General features: G+C 36.7%; 2 protein-coding genes across 4 annotated transcripts in view; one reads left to right on the top strand and one right to left on the bottom strand.

Annotated features, from left to right (window-relative positions):
- The window catches only part of LOC144969410 (uncharacterized), a 26,732-nt gene extending 24,315 nt beyond the window's left edge, over positions 1–2,417 (bottom strand). Inside the window, exon 1 of the mRNA XM_078908522.1 lies at positions 1,827–2,417. Coding sequence (XP_078764648.1) covers positions 1,827–2,417 — 591 coding nt within the window. The remainder of the gene's footprint in view (positions 1–1,826) is intronic.
- LOC144969029 (uncharacterized) overlaps positions 1–22,500 on the top strand; it is a 46,974-nt gene that overhangs the window by 17,254 nt on the left and 7,220 nt on the right. The window contains exons 2-6 of one of the 3 annotated variants that reach the window (XM_078907993.1): positions 6,970–7,172; positions 11,193–11,333; positions 17,005–17,151; positions 19,422–19,566; positions 21,049–21,190. In XM_078907993.1, the coding sequence (XP_078764119.1) occupies positions 19,489–19,566; positions 21,049–21,190 (220 nt within the window). In that variant the 5' untranslated portion in view covers positions 6,970–7,172; positions 11,193–11,333; positions 17,005–17,151; positions 19,422–19,488. Of the gene's footprint in view, positions 1–6,969; positions 7,173–11,192; positions 11,334–17,004; positions 17,152–19,421; positions 19,567–21,048; positions 21,191–22,500 lie in introns of those variants that run through there. The other 2 variants (XM_078907994.1, XM_078907996.1) reach the window with 2 other exon arrangements.

The following is a 22,500-nucleotide window of genomic DNA, read 5'->3' as shown; positions in this document are numbered from 1 at the left end:
AGTATTCTCATTATTATTATTATTATTTTATTATTATTATTATTATTATTATTATTATTATTATTATTATTATTATTATTATTATTATAGTCATTATCATAATTGCGATGGATAATATACAGTCATGGTTATCAGTTTCATCGTTATCATTATTATTTTCACTATAAAAATAATGACTTTTACATTGTTGTTGTGTTATAATTCATCGTAACTAATTTTGTGATTTATAACAAAAAGACCCTAGCCCTTATAAACTCAAAGCCAAACACTGACCAATATGATGCGTTGTGAGGGCTACAGACAATCGCTCTTACTTTTCTTTTAGTGCTCTTTCACTCGTATTGTGATATAAATTTGGGGAAAATGCCAGTCTTTGAGTTTTTTTGGCTACTCAATGGGGCTGTATGTATCGAAGTCACGAAATCCGTCACTCAGCTCTTGCTTTTTTAGACAAGCATTTTGGTGATTTGTTCTCACTAGATGAAGTCTCAGGTTTTTTAGTTTTTGACAAGATGAGGGTCATATTATTTGATTGATATTTGAAGAACGAGTTTCTGGCCAAAATTTCTCTATTTTTCACAGAGATGAAAAGTTCTAGCCAGCATGAAAAATAAAAAGTAATGCTTTTCTTTGTTTAGAACCAAGATGGCCGCCGTTGCCGGGCGGCGTGACATCAGACTATTGAATCGTATTGTTTATAAACAACTCAATATGTTTGTCCGAGAAAGTGTGAAGGTGTATCATAAATTCCATGTTTTGATTGGTCAAAAATCTACTGGTTAATTGAGATATGTGGGGGAGAAATAGAGAAAACACAGCGCAATGGAACGAAACTAAGGACTTCCAACAACAATCTGGGTAAATGTGTGGGATCTTACAGAGTAAAATAAAAGTGTCAAACGTAATGAAATTTTGCTTATTTAACTCGAGATCAGTCTGTAATAAATAGACAACTCTGGTTTATGAACACTTTTTGGACAACGACTATGATATATTTTTAATAACAGAGACATGGTTAAAGAACGAAAATTGTGATTACGTCATATCTAAGTCAATTAAAACCTGCTGGGTACAACTTGATTTTTAAAAAGGCGTAAAGATCGACATGATAGTGGGTTAATGATAGTTCGCAAGGAGACTATCACCTTACAGAAAATAAATGTAACAACTAAGCCAACGACCTTCGAAACCATCGAATATCAACTATAAGAGGCAATACAAACACGAAGCTTAACTTTGTCCTAATTTATCGCCCAACACCATCTAACAAAAGCAAAACGACAAGACAGTTTTTGACAGAATTTGAACAATATGGAATGAGATTAGCGGAAGAGTCGCGTCCCTTGATTGGACGTCACCCATAGTCTGTGACGTCACCGGCGGAAAAGTTATTAGAGAGAGAACGTCATGTTAGTTGTGCGCATGCGTCTCTCGTTCTGTGTCCAATGCGGTATGACTTACTTGACTTATGCCTCTTGGGTCTTGGCGGAGCATAGGGCCTCAACAGCACTCTTCCAACATCTTCTGTCCTTGGCACAGACCTTTGTCTCACTCCAGGTAAGATCGGAGACGCTCAAATTTTGTTGAAAACTTCTCCTCCAAGTCTGTTTTCTACCACCCCGTTTCCTCTTGCCATGTGGGTTCCATTCAAGAGCCTGCTTGGTTATATTACAGGACTCTTTCCGTAGGGTATGGCCAACCAATCGCTACCTTTTGCGTCTGACCTGGACATCCATTTGTTCTTGGTTTGTTCTTGTCCAAGGGTCAGCATTTGGCACTTTGTCAAACCATTTCAGCCTGAGTATTTGTCGAAGACAGCGATTGACAAAAGTTTGTATCTTGGCTGATGTGGTCAAGGTTGTTCGCCAAGTCTCTGACCCATAGAGCAGGACTGCTTTAACATAAGTGTTAAATATTTTGAGCTTGGTGTTTGTGGATATACTGGACGCTTTCCATGTTGGTCTCAATATTGCAAAGGTCTGGCGCGCTTTCTTGATTCTAGCGATGATGTCTTCATCAGTCCCACCCGACTGACTGATTTTGCTGCCAAGGTTTGTAAATTCCCTGACATCTTCTATTGTTGCGCCAGAGATGGTGAATTGTGCTTCTTGTTTGGCAGTTAAGCGCAGTAGTTTTGTCTTCTCTTCACTAATTTTGAGACCAACTTGCTGAGCTGTTTCTTCCAGGGCCGTGACTTTGTTCTGCATGTCGTGTAGGTGGTGTGAGAGGAGGGCTAGGTCATCTGCAAATTCAAGGTCTTGAAGTCTTTTTGAAAATGTCCATTGGATGCCATTGTTGGAATTTCCATATGCTGTCTTTGTCACCCATTCCAATACCACAAGAAATAGAAGTGGGGACAGCAAACAGCTTTGCCTAGCTCCTGATGTGCGGTATGCCGATTGGAAAACTGGCAGCATATGCGTCGCCAGAAAGTCATTCAATCTGGGTTTTTTCCGATGAGTTTGGAAACGAAGTGTAGGTTGGAAATTGGTCGGAAATTTCCGATGTTATTGGGATCCAGTGACGATTTCTTTAACAAAAACCGTACTATGGCATGTTTTAATCTGTCTGGAAAATCGCCATTTTATAGAATTGCGTTGTCAATTGACATGATTGACTGCGCGACTAGTTCTTTGAACTTTTTAATCAGCCAAGTCGGAACAATATCGAGAGAATACGTTTTATTTGGGGCGACTGATAATATTTGAATTATCTCATTTTGCAGGATCAAAGTATGATAGTGGTTTTTATTGTTTTGATTATCTTGTGAATATTGCGCTTTGCTCTTCTTGACTATCGAGGTCATGACGTATCTTGCAACTTTGCAAAGAAAGTTGAAAGCTCTCTGTGAAGTTTGAACAAGATATAATTGTGACTGTTGTGGTGATGCTGTTGTCGAATGAATGAACTTGTGTGATACCAAAAAAAACATTGTAAAGTGCATCTGAGCACTATATGTGGATACCGGCTCTATATCAAATATAAATAATAATAATAATAATAATAATAATAATAATAATAATAATAATAATAATAATAATAATAATAATAATAATAATAATAATGATAACAATAATGATAATCATAATTATAATAATAATAGGTACAAGGATAGAAATGTCAAATTAATATTGATTGATGATCTATAGATGAAATCAATATCCGTTGAGAGAACGGCAGTTGAAAAAACAAATTTAAAAAATTCTCAAGGCAACTTATCCTTCAAATATCGATCGATTCATGTAATCCTCATCCTGTCGAAAACTCTCAAAACTTCAACCTGGGACTTAGAAGAAAAGTCCAGGTTTCAGAGTTTTTGTCATGGTGAGAGGGTCATTCGAATTTATTGATATTTGAAGTACGAGTTTTCGGAACAAATTATTTAAAATGTGTTGTTTTTTCACAGTACGTCGGTCCTGACATAATGGTGTTCATGACTGTTCGAATATGGAATATGGTGTTGGTTATTAAAAGGCTTTTAGATCTGTTGAACGTGGTAATTGATGAATGGGTGGCAATGATCCAAAAAGTCTGGCTCCGGCGATTTGTAATTTGAGAAGGTCCTTTAACTCTCTCCTTACCGATCATTTTCAGTATTTTCCCAAAATGGCAGGCTTATCTAACAGAAAAATTGATTTTTTAAAACTCAAAAAATCTCTCTACAAAACAACTTTATGTTCTTTTAATTAAACAAAGATCATTCATCAAAGTTTGTGATGTACAAAATCAATCTGAATAAGAAAATGAATATTGTGTCGTAACAAATGTGACGATTTTGCTGTAGGTGGTAAGGAGAGTGTTAAACACGTTGCTCTACTCGCCTTAAGGGTGAATAAGTACCTGCCTATTTCCGGTGGCGAGTACGGTGATGTATGGTCTTTGAAATGGGTTGGGAAGGGCGGGGGGGGGGGGGGGGCATGGGGAGAGGAGAAGAACGGTGTTTATAATATAATAAAAGCTGACTTAGTAGTCACGGACTGACAAAAACACTCGAGCATTAAAAAAAACATTCAAACGTTATTGATATATAGCATAATCTACTAAACGTGCTCAAAGCGCTTTGCAAGGTTTTCCTAGCCAACAGAAACACATAGGACGAGACATGATGCCTATTAGGCAATATTACATTTTTTTTTCCGACGAAGACAACACTGTTCACGGCCGGGTACTGGTTTTACACCTGAATTCGGTGAGTCCTTTTCCAAGGACTCTACTATGCGCCCTTAGCTCAGAACGGGATTCGAACTCTAGGCCTTCCGATTTGAAGGCAATTGGCATACTTTTGCACTTAAATGACAGTTTTATAGTATTTTACAATAATTAATTGTTATTAAGTTAAAATCAATAATTCTTTTTATAGTATTAAAATGGGTAACATCTGGTAGTGAGGTTTATATACTAGTGATCAAAAGAAAGTATACATTTGTTTTACCTACAGAATTGGTATGAAATATTGTCTGGTTTATTTAAAACCTATGTGTAATCATAGTACTATCATTTATCTTTCATTTTGTTAGAATTTGTAACGTTTATGGTTGATCTTGTATGCAACATAGACTTTTTACATCATGATCTTCAAAGGGAAGTAACAAATCAACACATACACTATAATTTTGACAAACAATGACATTTTAATAAAATCACTTGCGTTCATTTCATTTGAAGTAAAGGTTTGTGTTATTTCAAATCGATCCACTAAGGAATATACAGTTCTCCTTGTGATATTAAACATTCTTGTGACATTGGTCACAAACTGTCCAGCTTGAAGATGACCAATGACATGTGCACGTTGTTCTAAACTAAGTGGTGGCATCGCGTAGATCAATGGATGGTATTTTGTATTGTTTTTTTCCTGACTTGAAAATAGTTCAAGAAGACACGGATGACAAAAAAATTAATCTACACACTCCCTGTCCACATTAAGGGGCTAAAAGGTTATTTTAGCACGTACGCGACGTGGTGAGCGAATTTCAGGTCAAAAACAAAAACATCGACTTTCGGTACACAGAAAGGCTAATGGTAAACAACTCAGTGGAAAATCATTAGCCTACGTCAACGGATAAAAAAGTAACGACGATTTTAAATGTGTTTCCTTTCTTTTGATAGCAAGTATATAATGTTTATGTGCAGAATGCGGGGTCTTTTATTCTCATGTGTAAAATGATAGATGTATAATTTTTCATACTTTCATTTTTATTCTCATGTGTAAAATGATAGATATATAATTTTTCATACTTTCATTTTTATTCTCATGTGTAAAATGATAGATATATAATTTTTCATACTTTCATTTTTACAGGATAAATTTCATGACATCAGATGGTCTGAAGCCAGATCAGAATTTTAGTCTGCTGAAATTTAGACAGAGTACTACAAGAATAGGAAGAGTGGATTGTCCTGGGTTCGAGCCTCGCTCGGCGCATAGTTGAGTCCTTGGAAAAGGCTCTTTACTTACATTTTCTCACCGTAATCAGGTGTAAAAATGAGTACCTGGCCGTTACCAGCGTTGTCTCTGTCGGAAAAAATTGTAATATCGCCAAACAGCCGTCATATATCGTTCTACATGTTACGTGTTGTTGTCGGTCAGGGACCCTTTGTAGAGCGCTTTGAGCACGTTTAGTGGATATTGCGCTAGTTAAAAAAAGGGTAAAGCTCAAGACTATAGAGTTTTACAAATTCTATACCTTATGATGGTACCACCATCGGCCCAAACAATTTTTGCAGCTCATAATTGCGGAAGATTGCTTTCACACATTGAAAAAACAACAACTTTGTTTTAAATCAACAAATTTATTCAGAATTTAATCTAAATTGTGATTATATCATAAACGAATCTATTACATTTGTTAGATATTTTTTACCTATGGATTAACTTTGATTCAGTCGGTTAAAAAAATCGATGATCCAACAAAAGGCTAACGAGGTGAGTAATTATTTACAATAGAGACGGCCATTGTGAAGATGAAAAAACAGTGCCATACTTATTTACTACATGGGTACAAGAAAAGAAAATTCTAATGGAGAAAGTTACCCCGTCTCGTTGAAAGCCAAATTGATGGCCTATTGGGATCGATAGCTTCTGGAATGAGTTTTCATTTTAACAATCTTACATTATTACTTATTTTTAAAGATTAATTTGTCTCCAATGAGTCCTGACTTGAATAAAATGATCATGATGTCAGTGTATAAGAGTCGTTATAAATAAAACCAGCGCTAAAAGAGTCAATTTAAATTTTATGGAATCGAATCATTATCGAAGACAAAAGAAATCAATTGGGTCTTGGGGAAAAAAAGGCTACGCACAGTCGTAAAGCAAAATAAGGGGCCGACAGATCACATCAAATTTAAGAATTATGGTTCGTCAAAATCTTCGATATAACAAGTTTGAGGTGATTCTACAGGCTTCTAGACTGTTCCAGTTTTTTTCTCTCACCCGATATATCTCACATCACTTTGGTAAAGTTTTCCATATATTAAACTGTCATCATCGACATCACTGTCATTTCTCTATGGGGGGAAACTATCCGGTCAAGACTTATAACAAGATAAAACATGGAAGAAATTATGTTGTGAGGAAAATATGTTTGGCATCGATTGAGCAAATGAAATTCTATAACATTTACATTTATTGTGAGCTTGTCTCTAGAGGAATATTACTTGATATACTCGTGGGCTTTACAAGGGTTCCCAAGCCAACAGCACCATTTAACAATGCGGGACGATAATATGCCGCCTGAAAGACGCTATTGCATTTTTTGGTCAAAACGGGCTTCTTAATTAGGTACTTATTTACACACACACATCCATATACACACTGTACATAAATATATTACTCACACACACACACACACACACACACACACACACGCACACAACCACATGCATATATATATATATATATATATATATATATATATATATATATTCGCGAAAGCCTAAGAGTATAATATAAACGTTTTTTCTTGCCAGGTAAATGACGACTCGAAAGTCCGCCAAAACCAACAGATGGAAATGGATTATCTTAATCGCAGCCTTCCTCAACGGTGCCGTTTGTTCCAGTATTGTTTTCAACTGTGGCGTGGTGAATGATGCTTTGATAGAAACATTCGGAGTCGATGCAGTGGAATCTTCTTGGCTTATGGCGTATTATTGTTCCATGTTTGCCATTGCTAGTGAGTGGAATCTTCGTGGCTTATGGCGTTGCCATTGCTAGTAGGTCAAATCTTTGTGGCTTATGGCGTATTATTGTTGTTCCATATTTGCCATTGCTAGTAAGTCAAATCTTCGTGGCTTATGGCGTTGCCATTGCTAGTGAGTCAAATCTTTGTGGCTTATGGCGTATTATTGTTGTTCCATGTTTGCCATTGCTAGTAGGTCAAATCTTCGTGGCTTATGGCGTTGCCATTGCTAGTGAGTCAAATCTTCGTGGCTTATGGCGTATTATTGTTGTTCCATATTTGCCATTGCTAGTAGGTCAAATCTTCGTGGCTTATGGCGTTGCCATTGCTAGTAAGTCAAATCTTTGTGGCTTATGGCGTATTATTGTTCCATATTTGTCATTGCTAGTAAGTCAAATCTTCGTGGCTTATGGCGTTGCCATTGCTAGTAAGTCAAATCTTCGTGGCTTATGGCGTATTATTGTTGTTCCATGTTTGTCATTGCTAGTAAGTCAAATCTTCGTGGCTTATGGCGTATTATTGTTCCATGTTTGCCATTGCTAGTAAGTCAAATCTTCGTGGCTTATGGCGTATTATTGTTCCATGTTTGCCATTGCTAGTAGGTCAAAATTTCGTGGCTTATGGCGTATTATTGTTCCATATTTGTCATTGCTAGTAAGTCAAATCTTTGTGGCTTATGGCGTATTATTGTTCCATGTTTGCCATTGCTAGTAGGTCAAATCTTTGTTGCTTATGGCGTATTATTGTTGTTCCATGTTTGTCATTGCTAGTAAGTCAAATCTTCTTGGCTTATGGCGTATTATTGTTGTTCCATGTTTGTCATTGCTAGTAAGTCAAATCTTTGTGGCTTATGGCGTATTATTGTTCCATGTTTGCCATTGCTAGTAAGTCAAATCTTCGTGGCTTATGGCGTATTATTGTTCCATTTTTGCCATTGCTAGTAAGTCAAATCTTCGTGGCTTATGGCGTAGTATTATTGTTCCATGTTTGTCATTGCTAGTAAGTCAAATCTTTGTGGCTTATGGCGTATTATTGTTGTTCCATGTTTGTCATTGCTAGTATGTCAAATCTTCGTGGCTTATGGCGTAGTATTGTTGTTCCATGTTTGTCATTGCTAGTAGGTCAAATCTTTGTGGCTTATGGCGTATTATTGTTCCATGTTTGTCATTGCTAGTAAGTCAAATCTTTGTGGCTTATGGCGTATTATTGTTCCATGTTTGTCATTGCAAGTGAGTGGAATCTTCGTGGCTTATGGCGTATTATTGTTCCATGTTTGTCATTGCTAGTAAGTCAAATCTTCGTGGCTTATGGCGTATTATTGTTGTTCCATGTTTGCCATTGCTAGTAAGTCAAATCTTTGTGGCTTATGGCGTAGTATTGTTCCATGTTTGCCATTGCTAGTAAGTCAAATCTTTGTGGCTTATGGCGTAGTATTGTTCCATGTTTGCCATTGCTAGTAAGTCAAATCTTCGTGGCTTATGGCGTATCATTGTTCCATGTTTGCCATTGCTAGTAAGTCAAATCTTCGTGGCTTATGGCGTATTATTGTTGTTCCATGTTTGTCATTGCTAGTAAGTCAAATCTTCGTGGCTTATGGCGTATTATTGTTCCATGTTGATCATTGCTAGTATGTCAAATCTTCGTGGCTTATGGCGTATTATTGTTGTTCCATGTTTGTCATTGCTAGTAAGTCAAATCTTCTTGGCTTATGGCGTTGCCATTGCTAGTGAGTCAAATCTTCTTGGCTTATGGCGTATTATTGTTCCATGTTTGTCATTGCTAGTAAGTCAAATCTTTGTGGCTTATGTCGTATTATTGTTCCATATTTGTCATTGCTAGTAGGTCAAATCTTTGTGGCTTATGGCGTATTATTGTTCCATGTTTGTCATTGCTAGTAAGTCAAATCTTTGTGGCTTATGGCGTATTATTGTTCCATGTTTGTCATTGCTAGTAAGTCAAATCTTCTTGGCTTATGGCGTATTATTGTTCCATGTTTGTCATTGCTAGTAGGTCAAATCTTTGTGGCTTATGGCGTATTATTGTTCCATGTTTGTCATTGCTAGTAGGTCAAATCTTTGTGGCTTATGGCGTATTATTATTGTTCCATGTTTGCCATTGCTAATAAGTCAAATCTTCTTGGCTTATGGCGTATTATTGTTCCATGTTTGTCATTGCTAGTAGGTTAAATCCTCGTGGCTTATGGCGTATTATTGTTCCATGTTTGTCATTGCTAGTAGGTCAAATCTTCGTGGCTTATGGCGTATTAGTGTTCCATGTTTGTCATTGCTAGTAGGTCAAATCCTCGTGGCTTATGGCGTATTATTATTGTTCCATGTTTGTCATTGCTAGTAAGTCAAATCTTCTTGGCTTATGGCGTATTATTGTTCCATGTTTGTCATTGCTAGTATGTCAAATCTTCGTGGCTTATGGCGTATTATTGTTCCATGTTTGTCATTGCTAGTAGGTCAAATCCTCGTGGCTTATGGCGTATTATTATTGTTCCATGTTTGTCATTGCTAGTAAGTCAAATCTTCTTGGCTTATGGCGTATTATTGTTCCATGTTTGTCATTGCTAGTAGGTTAAATCCTCGTGGCTTATGGCGTATTATTGTTGTTCCATGTTTGCTTGCCATTGCTAGTAGGTCAAATCTTTGTGGCTTATGGCGTATCATTGTTCCATGTTTGCCATTGCTAGTAAGTCAAATCTTCGTGGCTTATGGCGTATTATTGTTGTTCCATGGTTGCTTGCCATTGCTAGTAAGTCTTACGGTTGGTTTGAAAGTATCAAGTTTCTAGTTTCTAGTGAATGGGAAAGAATAGTGACATCACACCTAATTTTCTGGTTCTTAAATCATTGAAAATGTGAATATAGTCAATCGTACGGAGAATAAATAAGGAATATGTTACATATTGAATAATACAGTGACATAACTATTTCAGTAGCAAGATGTATTGGCAAATTATAAGAATTACGTGACGTAAAATGTGCGGCTATGTGGTCTAGTGGTATGACACTCGCTTTCGGATCGGAAGGTCCTGGGTTCGAGCCTCGCTCGGCGCATAGTTGAGTCCTTGGAAAAGACTCTTTACTCACATTCTCTCACCGTACTCAGGTGTAAAATGAGTACCTCGCCGTTAACAGCGTTGTCTTTGTCCGAAAAATTGTAATATCGCCTAACAGGCGTCATGTCTCGTCCTACATGTAAAATGTTGCTGTTGACCAGGGACCCCTTGTAAAGCGCATTGAGCACGTTAAGTGGATATTGCGCTATATAAATGCTAATTTTTTTAATTTTTTTTTAAATAGCGAGGATGGATAGTCTTAATTGACGACTAGCATATATTTTGACTAGAAAGTAAGATGTCATCAATCTAAAACCAGAAGATAATTTATACAAGGTATTATTCGTCCTCTGGAAAAGTAGTTGTACACTTCCAATGAGATTGGAGCCATTTTTTGACATAACACTTTTGTTCACTATTGAAAAATATGAAAAATTTTATTGAGCAATTTTCGATACTTTATAAAGCTAAAACTACAATAATTTTGATGCTAGATCGTCTGGGGTTTTTTTTTTTTTTGGGCTTTTTATTTCATTATTAACACACAGAAACTTATTAAAGCGACTTATTACCTTAGTATTAAAGTATTTCGTCACAAAGAGCGACATACAGGGACAGCTTCATATATATATACACATTTATATATATATATATATATATATATATATATATATATATATATATATATATATATAAAATATATATATAGAGAGAGAGAGAGTGAGAGAGAGAGAGTGAGAGAGAGAGAGAGAGAGAGAGAGAGAGAGAGAGAGAGAGAGAGAGAGAGAGAGAGAGAGAGAGAGAGAGAGAGAGAGAGAGCGAATGAGAAGTGCTTTGCACTGTTGAGACATCCGGATATAATCATTTCAACTCCCCACCCCAAAGAACACTTCAACAAAGGCTTGGGTTTTTTTCGGGGTTTTTTCTTCTTCTTCTTCTTCTAATCACCAGGTCCACTGGCCAGTGCCGTCATCCTATTGACGGACTGTAGAATCTGCGTCATCATGTCAGGAATCATGGGACTGGTCGGCTTCGCAAGCAGCAGTCTGGTTGATCATTTCCCTCTGCTCTACCTCACGTTTGGCTTGTCAGGTTAAGTTCAGCCTTAGTCTTTCATTTTCTTTTTTTTTTTCAACTTATCCGCCGTCCTCAGCCCTTTTATGCGTTGAGCTGAAATATTCACACATCCGCCCAGCCGTATATATAACCGTGGCCTTCGTAAAGTTATGGCCTGATACTGACCAAAAATCACGTCAAAATGCCAGTCTTTTGCACAAAAGATAACAAATCGTGAGTTGTATTCAATTGTTCAACCAATTAAATAACTTGTTTCCATGAGCTCCACTAACGACAACTCACTAGGCGGTGCAAAAACCAAATAATGACGTCAAACTGCCAGTCCTTTTGGATTTCAGTATCAGGCTATAACATAACGATGGCTACGATAATACACACAAAACTATGGGTAACTCTAAACGTTTATATTCTGATTAATATAATTTAGTGAACATTAATTCTAAACGTAGCTGGATAAGAACAATGACAAAGAGCTGAGTGACGTCAATTTCGTTACTTCTATACAGCGCCATCCTTCTTCTTGCGGTTTGTTGCGGTTTGCCAACAACAACACCCCCCCCCCCTAAAAAAACAAATAACAAACCAACCAATAACACCACCTCTGAGCCATCCCATCAATCTTGCTGCTCGCCAAACTATTAAAATTATAACGAGGGAGGTATAGTATATTATAGATATTATCGTAGCAATCGTTAACATAATATAGATAGTATGCAGATGACGTCACTCAGGCCTTTGTTATTGTTTTTGCCATCCGCGTTTGTGAGTTGTTCTCACTAAACTCTATTAACCAGACTATAAAAGTTCATGGTTACACAGAGTTTATGTGTTGGTCCGTTATACTTCCGGATGGCAATGTTGTGAACTCCTTGGCCAAGCGCATTCTATCTATAGCCAGACCGTGGCCTTCGTAAAGTTATGGCCTGACACTGACCAAAAAATGACGTCAAAATCCCAGTCTTTTGCCACAAAAGAAAACAAATCGTGAGTTGTATTGAATAGTTCAACCAATGAAATAACTTGTTTCCATGAGCTCTACTAACGACAACTCACTAGACGGTGCAAAACCAAATAATGATGTCAAACTGCCAGTCCTTTTGGATTTCAGTGTCATGCTATAACATAACGATGACTACGGTATCAGGCCATAACTTTACGAATGCCACGGTCAGGCTATAACTTTACGATGGCTACGATAGTATGCACTTGGCTAAGAAGCTCACAACAGTGCCATCCGGAAGTATAACGGACCATCACACAAGACTGTGTGTAACCTTGGACGTTTATAGTCTGGTTAATACCGTTTTGTAAGAATTACTCAAAAAAAAGGGGAGCATGTTTTCACGGAAGACTGCTGCCTCGCTCGGTTGGGAGCGTGATGTTCGTCAGGTCACACCGAACCGTCAGCCAGTTACTAGGCGAAATAAATTTAACAAATGTGACAAAACCAAAATTGGGACATGGAATGTCAGGACCTGTGCCCAAAAAGGAAAACTAAACAACATTCTGAAAGAAATGAAACGGCTCCAAATAAATATTCTTGGCCTGGCAGAGATGAGATGGAAAGAGCAGGGAACCATGTCAAAACAAGAAAACAACATGACATATAAGATCATATGGAGTGGTGGAACCTCTTTCCAAAAAGGAGTAGGGATGATCTTAGACCAAAAATCAACCAAATTTTACTAAGGGCACGTAGCAATCTCAGACAGAGTTTTGCTGGTTAAGCTAAGAGGACCCGTAGTTGACACCAATATTATTCAAGTTTATGCACCAACAGAAGAGGCGACAGATGCAGATATGACAGAGTTTTACCATTCACTAGACAAAGCAAAACGAATGTGTAAATCACAAGAAGTCCTTATGGTAATGGGGGACCTAAATGCTAAGATTGGCAGAGGCAGAGATGGTGACATAATCGGACCACATGGACTCGGAGACAGAAATGAACGAGGAAACATCTGGGCAGATTGGTGTAGAACAAATAAATTAATGATTTCAAACACCTGGTTTCAACAACACCCAAGAAGAACCTGGACATGGCAATCACCAGGGGACAGAGCAAGGAACCAGATAGACTTTATAGCAGTATCATCAAGATTCAGAAATGGCATATTAAATTGCAAAACCTACCCAGGCGCCGATGTAGACAGTGACCATGTCCCAGTTGTTTGTACAATAAGGATAAAGTTTAAAGCTATTCAGAGAACAGCTGGTAGAATAAAGAGGGATTACAGGTTATGCAAAGACAATGGCATACAAACAAAAATGAGAGAAGAATTTGAAAATGCACTCATGATACAAAGCCAAAGTGAACCTGATAATGAAAAATGTGAAAAACAATTTGATATATTCCAAAAGTGTGTCAAAGCAACTGCAGAAAAGCATTTACCAATAGCTCAAATAAACAGCAAAAAGGAATGGATGACAAATGAAATTCTAAACCTATTTGAAGAAAGACGAAAATGCAACAGAGGGTCTGCAGAATACCAAACATTGAACAACCACATTAAATCCAAATGCATCGAGGCACACGAGAACTATCTAGACTGGAAATGCTGCGAAATCGAAAGAGAATACAAACCCAACCCCCAACAAGCTCACCAAAGAATAAAAGAACTATCAGGGAAAAGGAAAAGCAAAGCAGCAGGAAGTTGTATCCAAAACAAACAAGGGGAACTGCTATTTTAAGAACAACATATAGAAAGCCAATGGGTAGAATACATAGGCGAACTGTACAATGATCCAAATAGAAATGAACCACCACTGAAATTCAAAGAACCATTAAGCGGACCAAACATCACCAAAAGTGAAATTGAACATGCCATGGAACGAATGAGGGATGGTAAAGCAACAGGCCCTGATGAAATATCTGTAGAGGTATTAAAAAGCCTAGGAGATCTAGCAATTGATGAACTTCACATATTATTCAACAATATATACAATACTGGGAAAATTCCAGAAGATCTCTGTAACTCTATTTTCATAGCAATACCAAAGAAAGCAGGTGCAGTCAGATGCAAAAATTTTAGAACTATAAGTTTAATAAGCCACATCAACAAAATACTGTTGCGTATAATTATCAACAGGCTAAGGAATAAGATTAACCCCGAAATCGCAGAAGAACAATATGGATTCCAACCTGACAGAGGGACAAGGAACGCAATATACCTCCTCCGTGTTTTAAGTGAAAGAGCTATACAGGTTCAGACCCCACTATACCTCTGTTTTGTCGACTACAAAAAAGCTTTTGATAGAGTACGCCACGAAGAAATACTAAAACAACTGCACTCCATTGGCGCTGATGAGAAAGACCTCAGACTCATGCAAACATTATACTACACCCAGCAGGCATCTATCAAAATCGGAAACTCTACAGGAAATTCCATTCCTATTAAGAAAGGAGTCCGTCAAGGGTGTGTTGCCTCACCAGATCTGTTTAATCTATACCAAGAAACAATCATGAGGGGCATAAATAATATGGAGGGAATAAAAGTGGGAGGTCACAACATAAATAATATAAGATACGCAGACGATACGGTACTCATTGCAACATCAGAAATCCAACTTCAAAAGATTGTTGACAAAGTGGTAGTAGATAGTGAAGCCAAGGGAATGGAAGTGAATATCACCAAAACGGAATGCATGGTAATACAGAAAAACCCCGAAAACAACAACACCTGCAATATAACGATTCACGGCGAGCAACTTACCAACGTAGAAAGTTTTAAATACCTAGGTTCAATAGTGACAACAGATGGAAGATGTAACCGAGACATACGAGCAAGAATAACTCAAGCCAAACAGGCCTTCATGGACCTGGGAAACATTTTGAAAAACAAACAGATGTCGTTCGGGATTAGATTCCGAGTCTTGAAGTGCTACGTGTGGCCAATCTTGTTATACGGATGCGAAAGCTGGACTACAAATGCAGAAACACAAAAGAACATTGAAGCTTTTGAAATGTGGTGCTTGAGAAGGATGCAGAGAATATCGTATACTGCACACAAAACGAACGAAGAAGTGCTAAAACAAACATACCAACAAAGGAAACTAATGCCCTTAATAGTGGATCGACAACTATCCTTTTTCGGACACATAGTAAGGAAAGATAAGAATGAATACCTGGCAAGTTGTGGAAAAATACCTGGTAAACGCGCCCGGGGGAGACAAAGAAAAACACTCATAGACCAACTGAAGGGCTTCACCAGCCTAACAATCCAAGAGCTGTTTGAAAAGGCAAGAGACAGGGAGGAATGGAGAGAGATAATTCATGCAGTATCCGAAGCCTGGACCAGGCATGGAACCTAGAAGAAGAAGAATTACTCATAAATATGGATGTCAAAAAAAAAACAATAATAAAGACCTGAGTGACTTCATCTTTGTTCTATTTTTAGATAGAATGGCGTTGACGTTTATTTTTATAACTGATTAAAATGGTATAGCATTAATTTAGCAATGACTATCCCGCACAAATCTTTGGGCCTCTTTTTCGCTTACGAAGTGCTCGAATTCGCGTCAAAATATGGGACGAAGCCGTTTCGTATATGCTATTTTAAAAAATTAATTACGACGCTGTTTATTGATGAATATGACTGTAAGTTGGCACACAATTAGAAAAAAAGGTGATTTTAGATTATGTCAAGCGACAAAACTCGTGCGATTACCAGAAAACCGTTAAAAATAGATTTTTACTCTTTGGAGTAAAATATTTCTAAAACTACCGGGCGTGGAGGTTTCGTCGCTGACAAGGTAATACATGAACATTTCTTCTTTTTGGTTGTAAAATTTCATATGAATATGATGAGTACTTTTCCCGTATTTTACAAAACACCATCCTAATTTGCTCTTCAAGTTTCAATCTTTTAATCCACTTATTACGCAAGATACAACCAAAGGTCGAAAAAAATGCCGAAAAAGCGTCCCATATTTTCGCGTTTTTTTCCTCTTTGCGGGTCATCCAAATAAATGACACCTTTGAAACTGCATAACTTGTTTATTTATGAATGGATTTTCAAAATTCAAAAACATTTTTACTCAGTGGAGATAGGGCTTTGATTTTAGACAAAAATTTTCCTCAAAAAGAGAAAAAAAACATTTTTCATAGTCATTGCTAAATTAATTTGTTAAAGGTCCAACAACCGTAGGCGCTTTTCGCGAAATATTAAGGGATTAGATGTATCTGTAACACAAATACACGTAGTTATCATATACATGGAATGAAATAGAATACCATCTTTCTTATTGTTTGTAGAAAGCCATTTTAATGATAGTTTCTCACTAAACTCTATCTATCAATCAAACAAAAACGTTTTAGGTTGCAGCACATGTCAAATTAAAAAAATAAGAAGCACAAGGAAGAATATAGGTATTAAAATTGTCAACTATCGGGAGCCTCTGTGGTGTAATGGTAGCAGGTCTGACCGGTAATCAAAAGGTCTGAGGTTCGATCCCCAGTCGAGGTCGACTGATTTTTTTGAGGTGTTTTTTTTTTCTTGTATTTTTCTTTCTTGCTTTGTTTGGCACCTTTCATACCCACTTGTTCAGTTCTTTATAGTTGCACATGGTTTTGTGTGATGATACGTTATATCCGGTTGGCGGATGTTGTGAGTACTACGTTTTCATTCGTTGCGGCGGTTCGTGTATCTTAACTGAAACATATATTTTAACTATAATTTTCCGACAGGCGTAGCCACATCCTTGGCTCAGACTGGCAGTGTGCTCACTCTGTCCTACTACTTCCCTGACAATTTGCCTCTCGCCCACGGAGTCTGTTTGGCTGGCACCGGTATGGGGTCTTTCATACATCCTGGACTGACACAGACGTTTTTCGGTATGTCTTTTATTTTAGCTGTCGGATGAAGAAGGGTTTTGCACCAGGAATGTTCACTTCTAAAAAATTGTTTTGCAATATAAAGTGGGTCATACATATATTGATTGTAAGAGTAGTAAACCTGCAAAGAAGAATCTGGATTCAGGATTTTTGACAATTAGTTGGGGGTTTTGTTGTTGTTGTTTTTTCTTTTGTTTTGGTTTTTTTTTTTTTGAGTTTTTTGTTGTTATTTGTTCTTTTCTTTTTTTCTTTTTGTTTTGTTTTTATTTGTTGTTGGGGTTGTTTTTTTTTTTGTTTTTTTTTTTGGGGGGGGGGGGGGGGTGGTTAGGGGAGTATTTGGAGGGGGAGGAGGCAGGTTTGCTGACAAGGTATATAAAAGTATAGGCAGGCAAAAGTAAGTTATCTATTTCGCCACAAAGTCACGGACATTTGCGGCTTTTTTGCTCTATTATCACAAACGATATGACCCCGGGACTAGGTCAGTCCTGTCCCATCGATTTTGTACCAGTTCACAGCTGCTCAGAACACAGTGCGACAGGACTGACAAATCCTAATATGGATGAAAAATATTATGTAAAAAAACTGGTTCCTTTTTCTTTGGAAGTGCAAAATCACTCTTTCGGGGTACTGGATACATACCCTATGTAATTGATCTTCTGCTTTCAGAGTGATGGTATCTTATTTGTTTATTATTATTAACAAAAATTCAAAATGGTCGTCTCTGTACTGTTGATGAAGGCAACGCTTCTATTCTTGCTCTTCTGGATCTGAGTTTGGCATTTGACACATCGATCACTCGATTCTTGTCAAACGGTTCTCTGAATCTTTTGGACTGTCTGAAGTGGTTTGAGTCGTTACTTAAATGATCGTTCAGAGTCAATAGTTGTTAATGAGAATCAGACCTCTTCTTTTAAATCACGGTATGGATTACCTCAGGGTTCAGTGTTGAGTCCTTTACTATATACAATGTACACGCAATTATTAGGCGATATTATTAGAAAGTATTACATTAATTGCCATATGTACGCTGATGATACTCAGCTTTATAAATCGTGTAAGCCATCTGATGTGAGCCTATTGGTTCAAGCAATGGAGAAATATGTGGATTATGTTAGGAACTGGGTAATCATAAATACATTTTAAATGAACGAATAAAAGACAGAAATTCTATATTACGACCCGAAAAATATCTTCAACAACATGAATCATCCTTTTTTTTTGGTAATTGAAAACGAAAAACTTTATTTTACGGTATAGCTAAGAACTCAGCTCAGGAGTAATTTTGACTCAATGTTCAACACGAGGCATCACACTGAGGGCTTATGTAAAATTTTGTACTTTAAAATTAGAAGAGTTGGACAATTTGCTAGATTTGGTTTTAAGATCAAAACTCTATTCATATATATATGTATATAATTGTAATATTTACCACGATGTTGGAGTCAGTCTTCATCGATGTTTCAGGCCTTCCAACCATTATCAGGACTGTGTGTTACCCGGGTTTGGTTTGTTGTGTGTTGTTGTTGCTTGTTGAAGTGGTTCCGTAGGTTTGTAGTCGATTAGTAGATGTTTTCGTCTATGTGGGCAGCTGTTGTACATCCAATTTTTCGTGTTGAGTGTGGTTTCATGAGGGTGTTTGATTATAGTATATTTTTCTTCCAAGCATAAGCTACATTGTTTTGATGATGGTGTGTATCCTGTTTATTTAGAGAGAATTTTCCATGAAATGCTGTAGTCTAGCTTGTTGTCTTTTAATCTCCAAATATGTCCGGAGAGTATTGTAGATGTTTTTTTTTTGTTGGTGTTTCTAAAGATTGAGGTGTGGAGGTTGTTTTTGTTGGTGTTTCTAAATATTGAGGTGTGGAGGTTGTTTTTGTTGGTGTTTCTAAAGATTGAGGTGTGGAGGTTGTATCTTATTTTGAAATTATTTTCCGTTAGTCCAACATATTTTTCCTGGTTGTTTGTTTTAGTTTCGGTGACTGTGGCTTGGCTTGACTTCAACAGCGTGGTAAATATTACAATAATAAATCGCTCCATAGTTACATATCGAGCACTATTCGTACCATATTTGTATCCAACACGATTCAATATATATATATATATATATATATATATATATATATATATATATATATATATATATAAATACCTGCCGACAGCTCATTATGATATCATCTTAAAAGAAATACTGTTAAATATTAAAAGACTTTGCTGCGATTCTGTTTCGTGACTTACATTACACGATCTCTGCACCAATTCCTTGCCCTCAGATAGATATGGCTTTCACGGTACGATGCTGATGCTGGCAGGCATGGCTTTCCACGCCGTAGATTTGGAATGTTATTCCGACCAAATACTCTAGAACTGAAATCAAAAGCTATTTCCACCAACCGTGAACAAAGCTATTATTGGAAGGTAAGGCTAGTTTTCGATGCAGTTGTTCCAAAAGGTGTATTCGGACAATTATCGATTGCTTTTTAGTTTTAAAAAATGATTGCTTGGATTTAGAGCTTATCCACAGTAGTAATCATGCTGTAAGTGCTTTACGATTCATTTTTATTTTCTGGATGTGGAGCAACCTACATTTTTACATATAGATAAAAAATAATAATAATGCTGAAAACTTATATAGCGCTATAACTCCGAGACACCAGACTCTGAGCGCTTAAAGATCGAGACACTTGTTGAAAGCTCGTACAATTTTCAGACAAAGCCAACACTGTTTAACACTATCTCTGCCATACTCTGGAAAAACCCATATTTTAGAATTTGGCCAGAAAACCCGTCCTTCGAATATCGATCGATTTAAATGACCGTCATCTTGGCAAAAAAAAAAAAATAAAAACCTCTCAAACGTGGGACTTTGCAAGGTTTGAGAGGGTTTTTTTTTGTCGAGAGAGGACTCGAAAGCAATTTAGATTAACTGTGAGTCGCTCACACCATAGCAACACAAGTAGAGCGTGGAATTATTTACTACTTTGGGTTTGACAGTGAGATAACACACTGTATTATATCACTTTGACTAAACACATATTTTCCTTCTTTACTTTTTATTTTGCAATAAAAGTTAACTAAATGAATGGATTAATTTGATCTTCCCTCTCCCTTGTCAAAAAGTCTCAGGCCTGAGACTTTAAGGCCACTTTTTATTTGATATGTTAAGAAAATATTTTTGACCAAAATTAATGACATTTATTTTGTTTTGAGTCACGGCAAAACTAAGTGCTTATATATTTATTAATAACAAATTTATTTGTTTACCAACGAGGTATCGCAAATACTTACTCCGTAGAGCGGCTATTTAGTCTTGTTTAACACTTGGCATACGGCCTGTGAGTCTAGGGTTCGAGTTTCGCTGATGACGGCGCAAAGTTGAATCCATGGTAAAGGCTCTTTCCTTACAATCTCTTACTGTACGCAGGTGTAAAATGAGAACCTGGTTTGTAGCATCGGTGTCTTTGTCGAATAAAATTTTGACGCCCCATTCATGCGTCATGTTGTCTCGTCCTATATTTAAGTATTGCTCTTAGTCGGTGATCACTGGGAGCGATCTATATTCATGTTTTTGTCTAACTGGTCATCAATCACATGATTTGTTGCTATCCAACGATTGGATATTTCTTCAGAAATGCACACACGCTGCTTTGTTTAAAAATGTTATAAACACGCCCATGTGTCAAGCTGAACAAAATGACCAATCGGGCTGTTAGATATATCAAAAACTGTGAACACTTTTCACTATGTGGGTCACTTTGAGCACATATTCCGATGTGACCAATGACCTCGAGTACATGGAAATGTAATATAGATCATGCCCATTGAAAAAAGGTTTGAACACATTGAGTGATAAAGCACTAGTATATCAAAACTCAAGTTAAGACCACGTTCATATTACAGATTGTTCGATCCAAGGTCATCCCTCCAGCAGACATCTTTCGACTTCCAGCCTTTGTGTTCCTCATACCAACCGTTTTCTTTTTTTCTTGTGCATTCCAAAGCATAATTGTGATCCTGCCAAGTTATTTAAAAAGATATGGAGGTGAGTATATATATATATATATATATATATATATATATATATATATATATATATATATATATATATATATATATATATATATATATATATATATTGAATTAATAAATAAATGATATTATAATAATTTGCCTTCAGAAATAATAGAATCATCACCCCTTGAGGCGTTCGAAAAGAAACTTAAAAAAATTTTCTTTTTCTGTCATGTTTCATTGAGGTCCTATTCCAGTAATTTTATACATTATGTATGCTCGCCCTCGTCCGCCTTTATGTGTGTGTATGTATGTGTCTGTGTGTGTGTGTGTTTATCTGTGTGTGCGCATGTATGTGTAGTGTATTCGAGTCTGCATTCATGTTGGGAATGGATACAATCAAATTTAGATTCTATTGTACTAGTTAGAATACATTAAATTTAATTAGTTGTAACGCGCCCAGAGCCTGTTTTATTGTGTAGCGGGATAAGCTGCGCTTAGCAATAAATTTACAATCGTATATATATATATATATATATATATATATATATATATATATATATATATATATATATATATATATATATATATATATGTGTGTGTGTGTGTGTGTGTATGTGTGTATTTGTGTGTATGTGTACATATGTGTAAACTGTGATATATTTATCATTGCTAATATTGAATTTCATTTTTATTTTACCATCAATCAAGCAGGCGATCCGATAAGCAGTTTTTTTTAAAACCTCGAGCATTGATTGATTGAATTGCTCCAGTTAATGCGCTAAAAGAGCTTTACAAGAAGTTCAAAGCCAACAGCACCATTTTATATGTAGTATGAAATAGGAAGCATGTAATCCCAACTATATTTTATTCTACAGACAACGCTGTTACCCGCCAGGAACTCGTTTTACACTTAAGTGTGACAGGGAGCCTTTTCCAAGGACTCAACTTTTCGCCGCCCATAGCAATGTCGTGCTCTTTTTACAAAGTTTAACCAGAAAACTCCTCTTTCAAATTAATGTCGATCGATTCAAATGACCCTTATCTTCCCCCCAAAAAATCTCTCATAACTCCAAAATGTCAAGACATATGTGACCCATCGTCTCAAAACGGTATTATGTCGGAGCGAACCACATGCTTAAAAGCCGAATTTAATGTTAAACTGGTCAAAAATATAAATTGTTGGCATTAGCACCCTAAAATATGGTTGCCATTCTCCTCAATAAATTGTATAAACTCGACAAAAGTGATATTACTGGCTATAAATTCAATTTTCAACATCTTTACGAACCCGACTTAATACCGTTTTGAGGCGAAGGGTCACATATGTTTTATTTTTGA

The sequence above is a fragment of the Berghia stephanieae genome, chromosome 3 (genome assembly GCF_034508935.2).
Source record: "Berghia stephanieae isolate SIO BIC M18660-M18661 chromosome 3, UCSD_Bste_1.3, whole genome shotgun sequence".
NCBI classification, from domain to species: Eukaryota; Metazoa; Mollusca; class Gastropoda; order Nudibranchia; family Aeolidiidae; genus Berghia; species Berghia stephanieae.
Note: the sequence above shows the minus strand (reverse complement) of the source record. Positions and strands in the feature narration are given on the sequence as shown.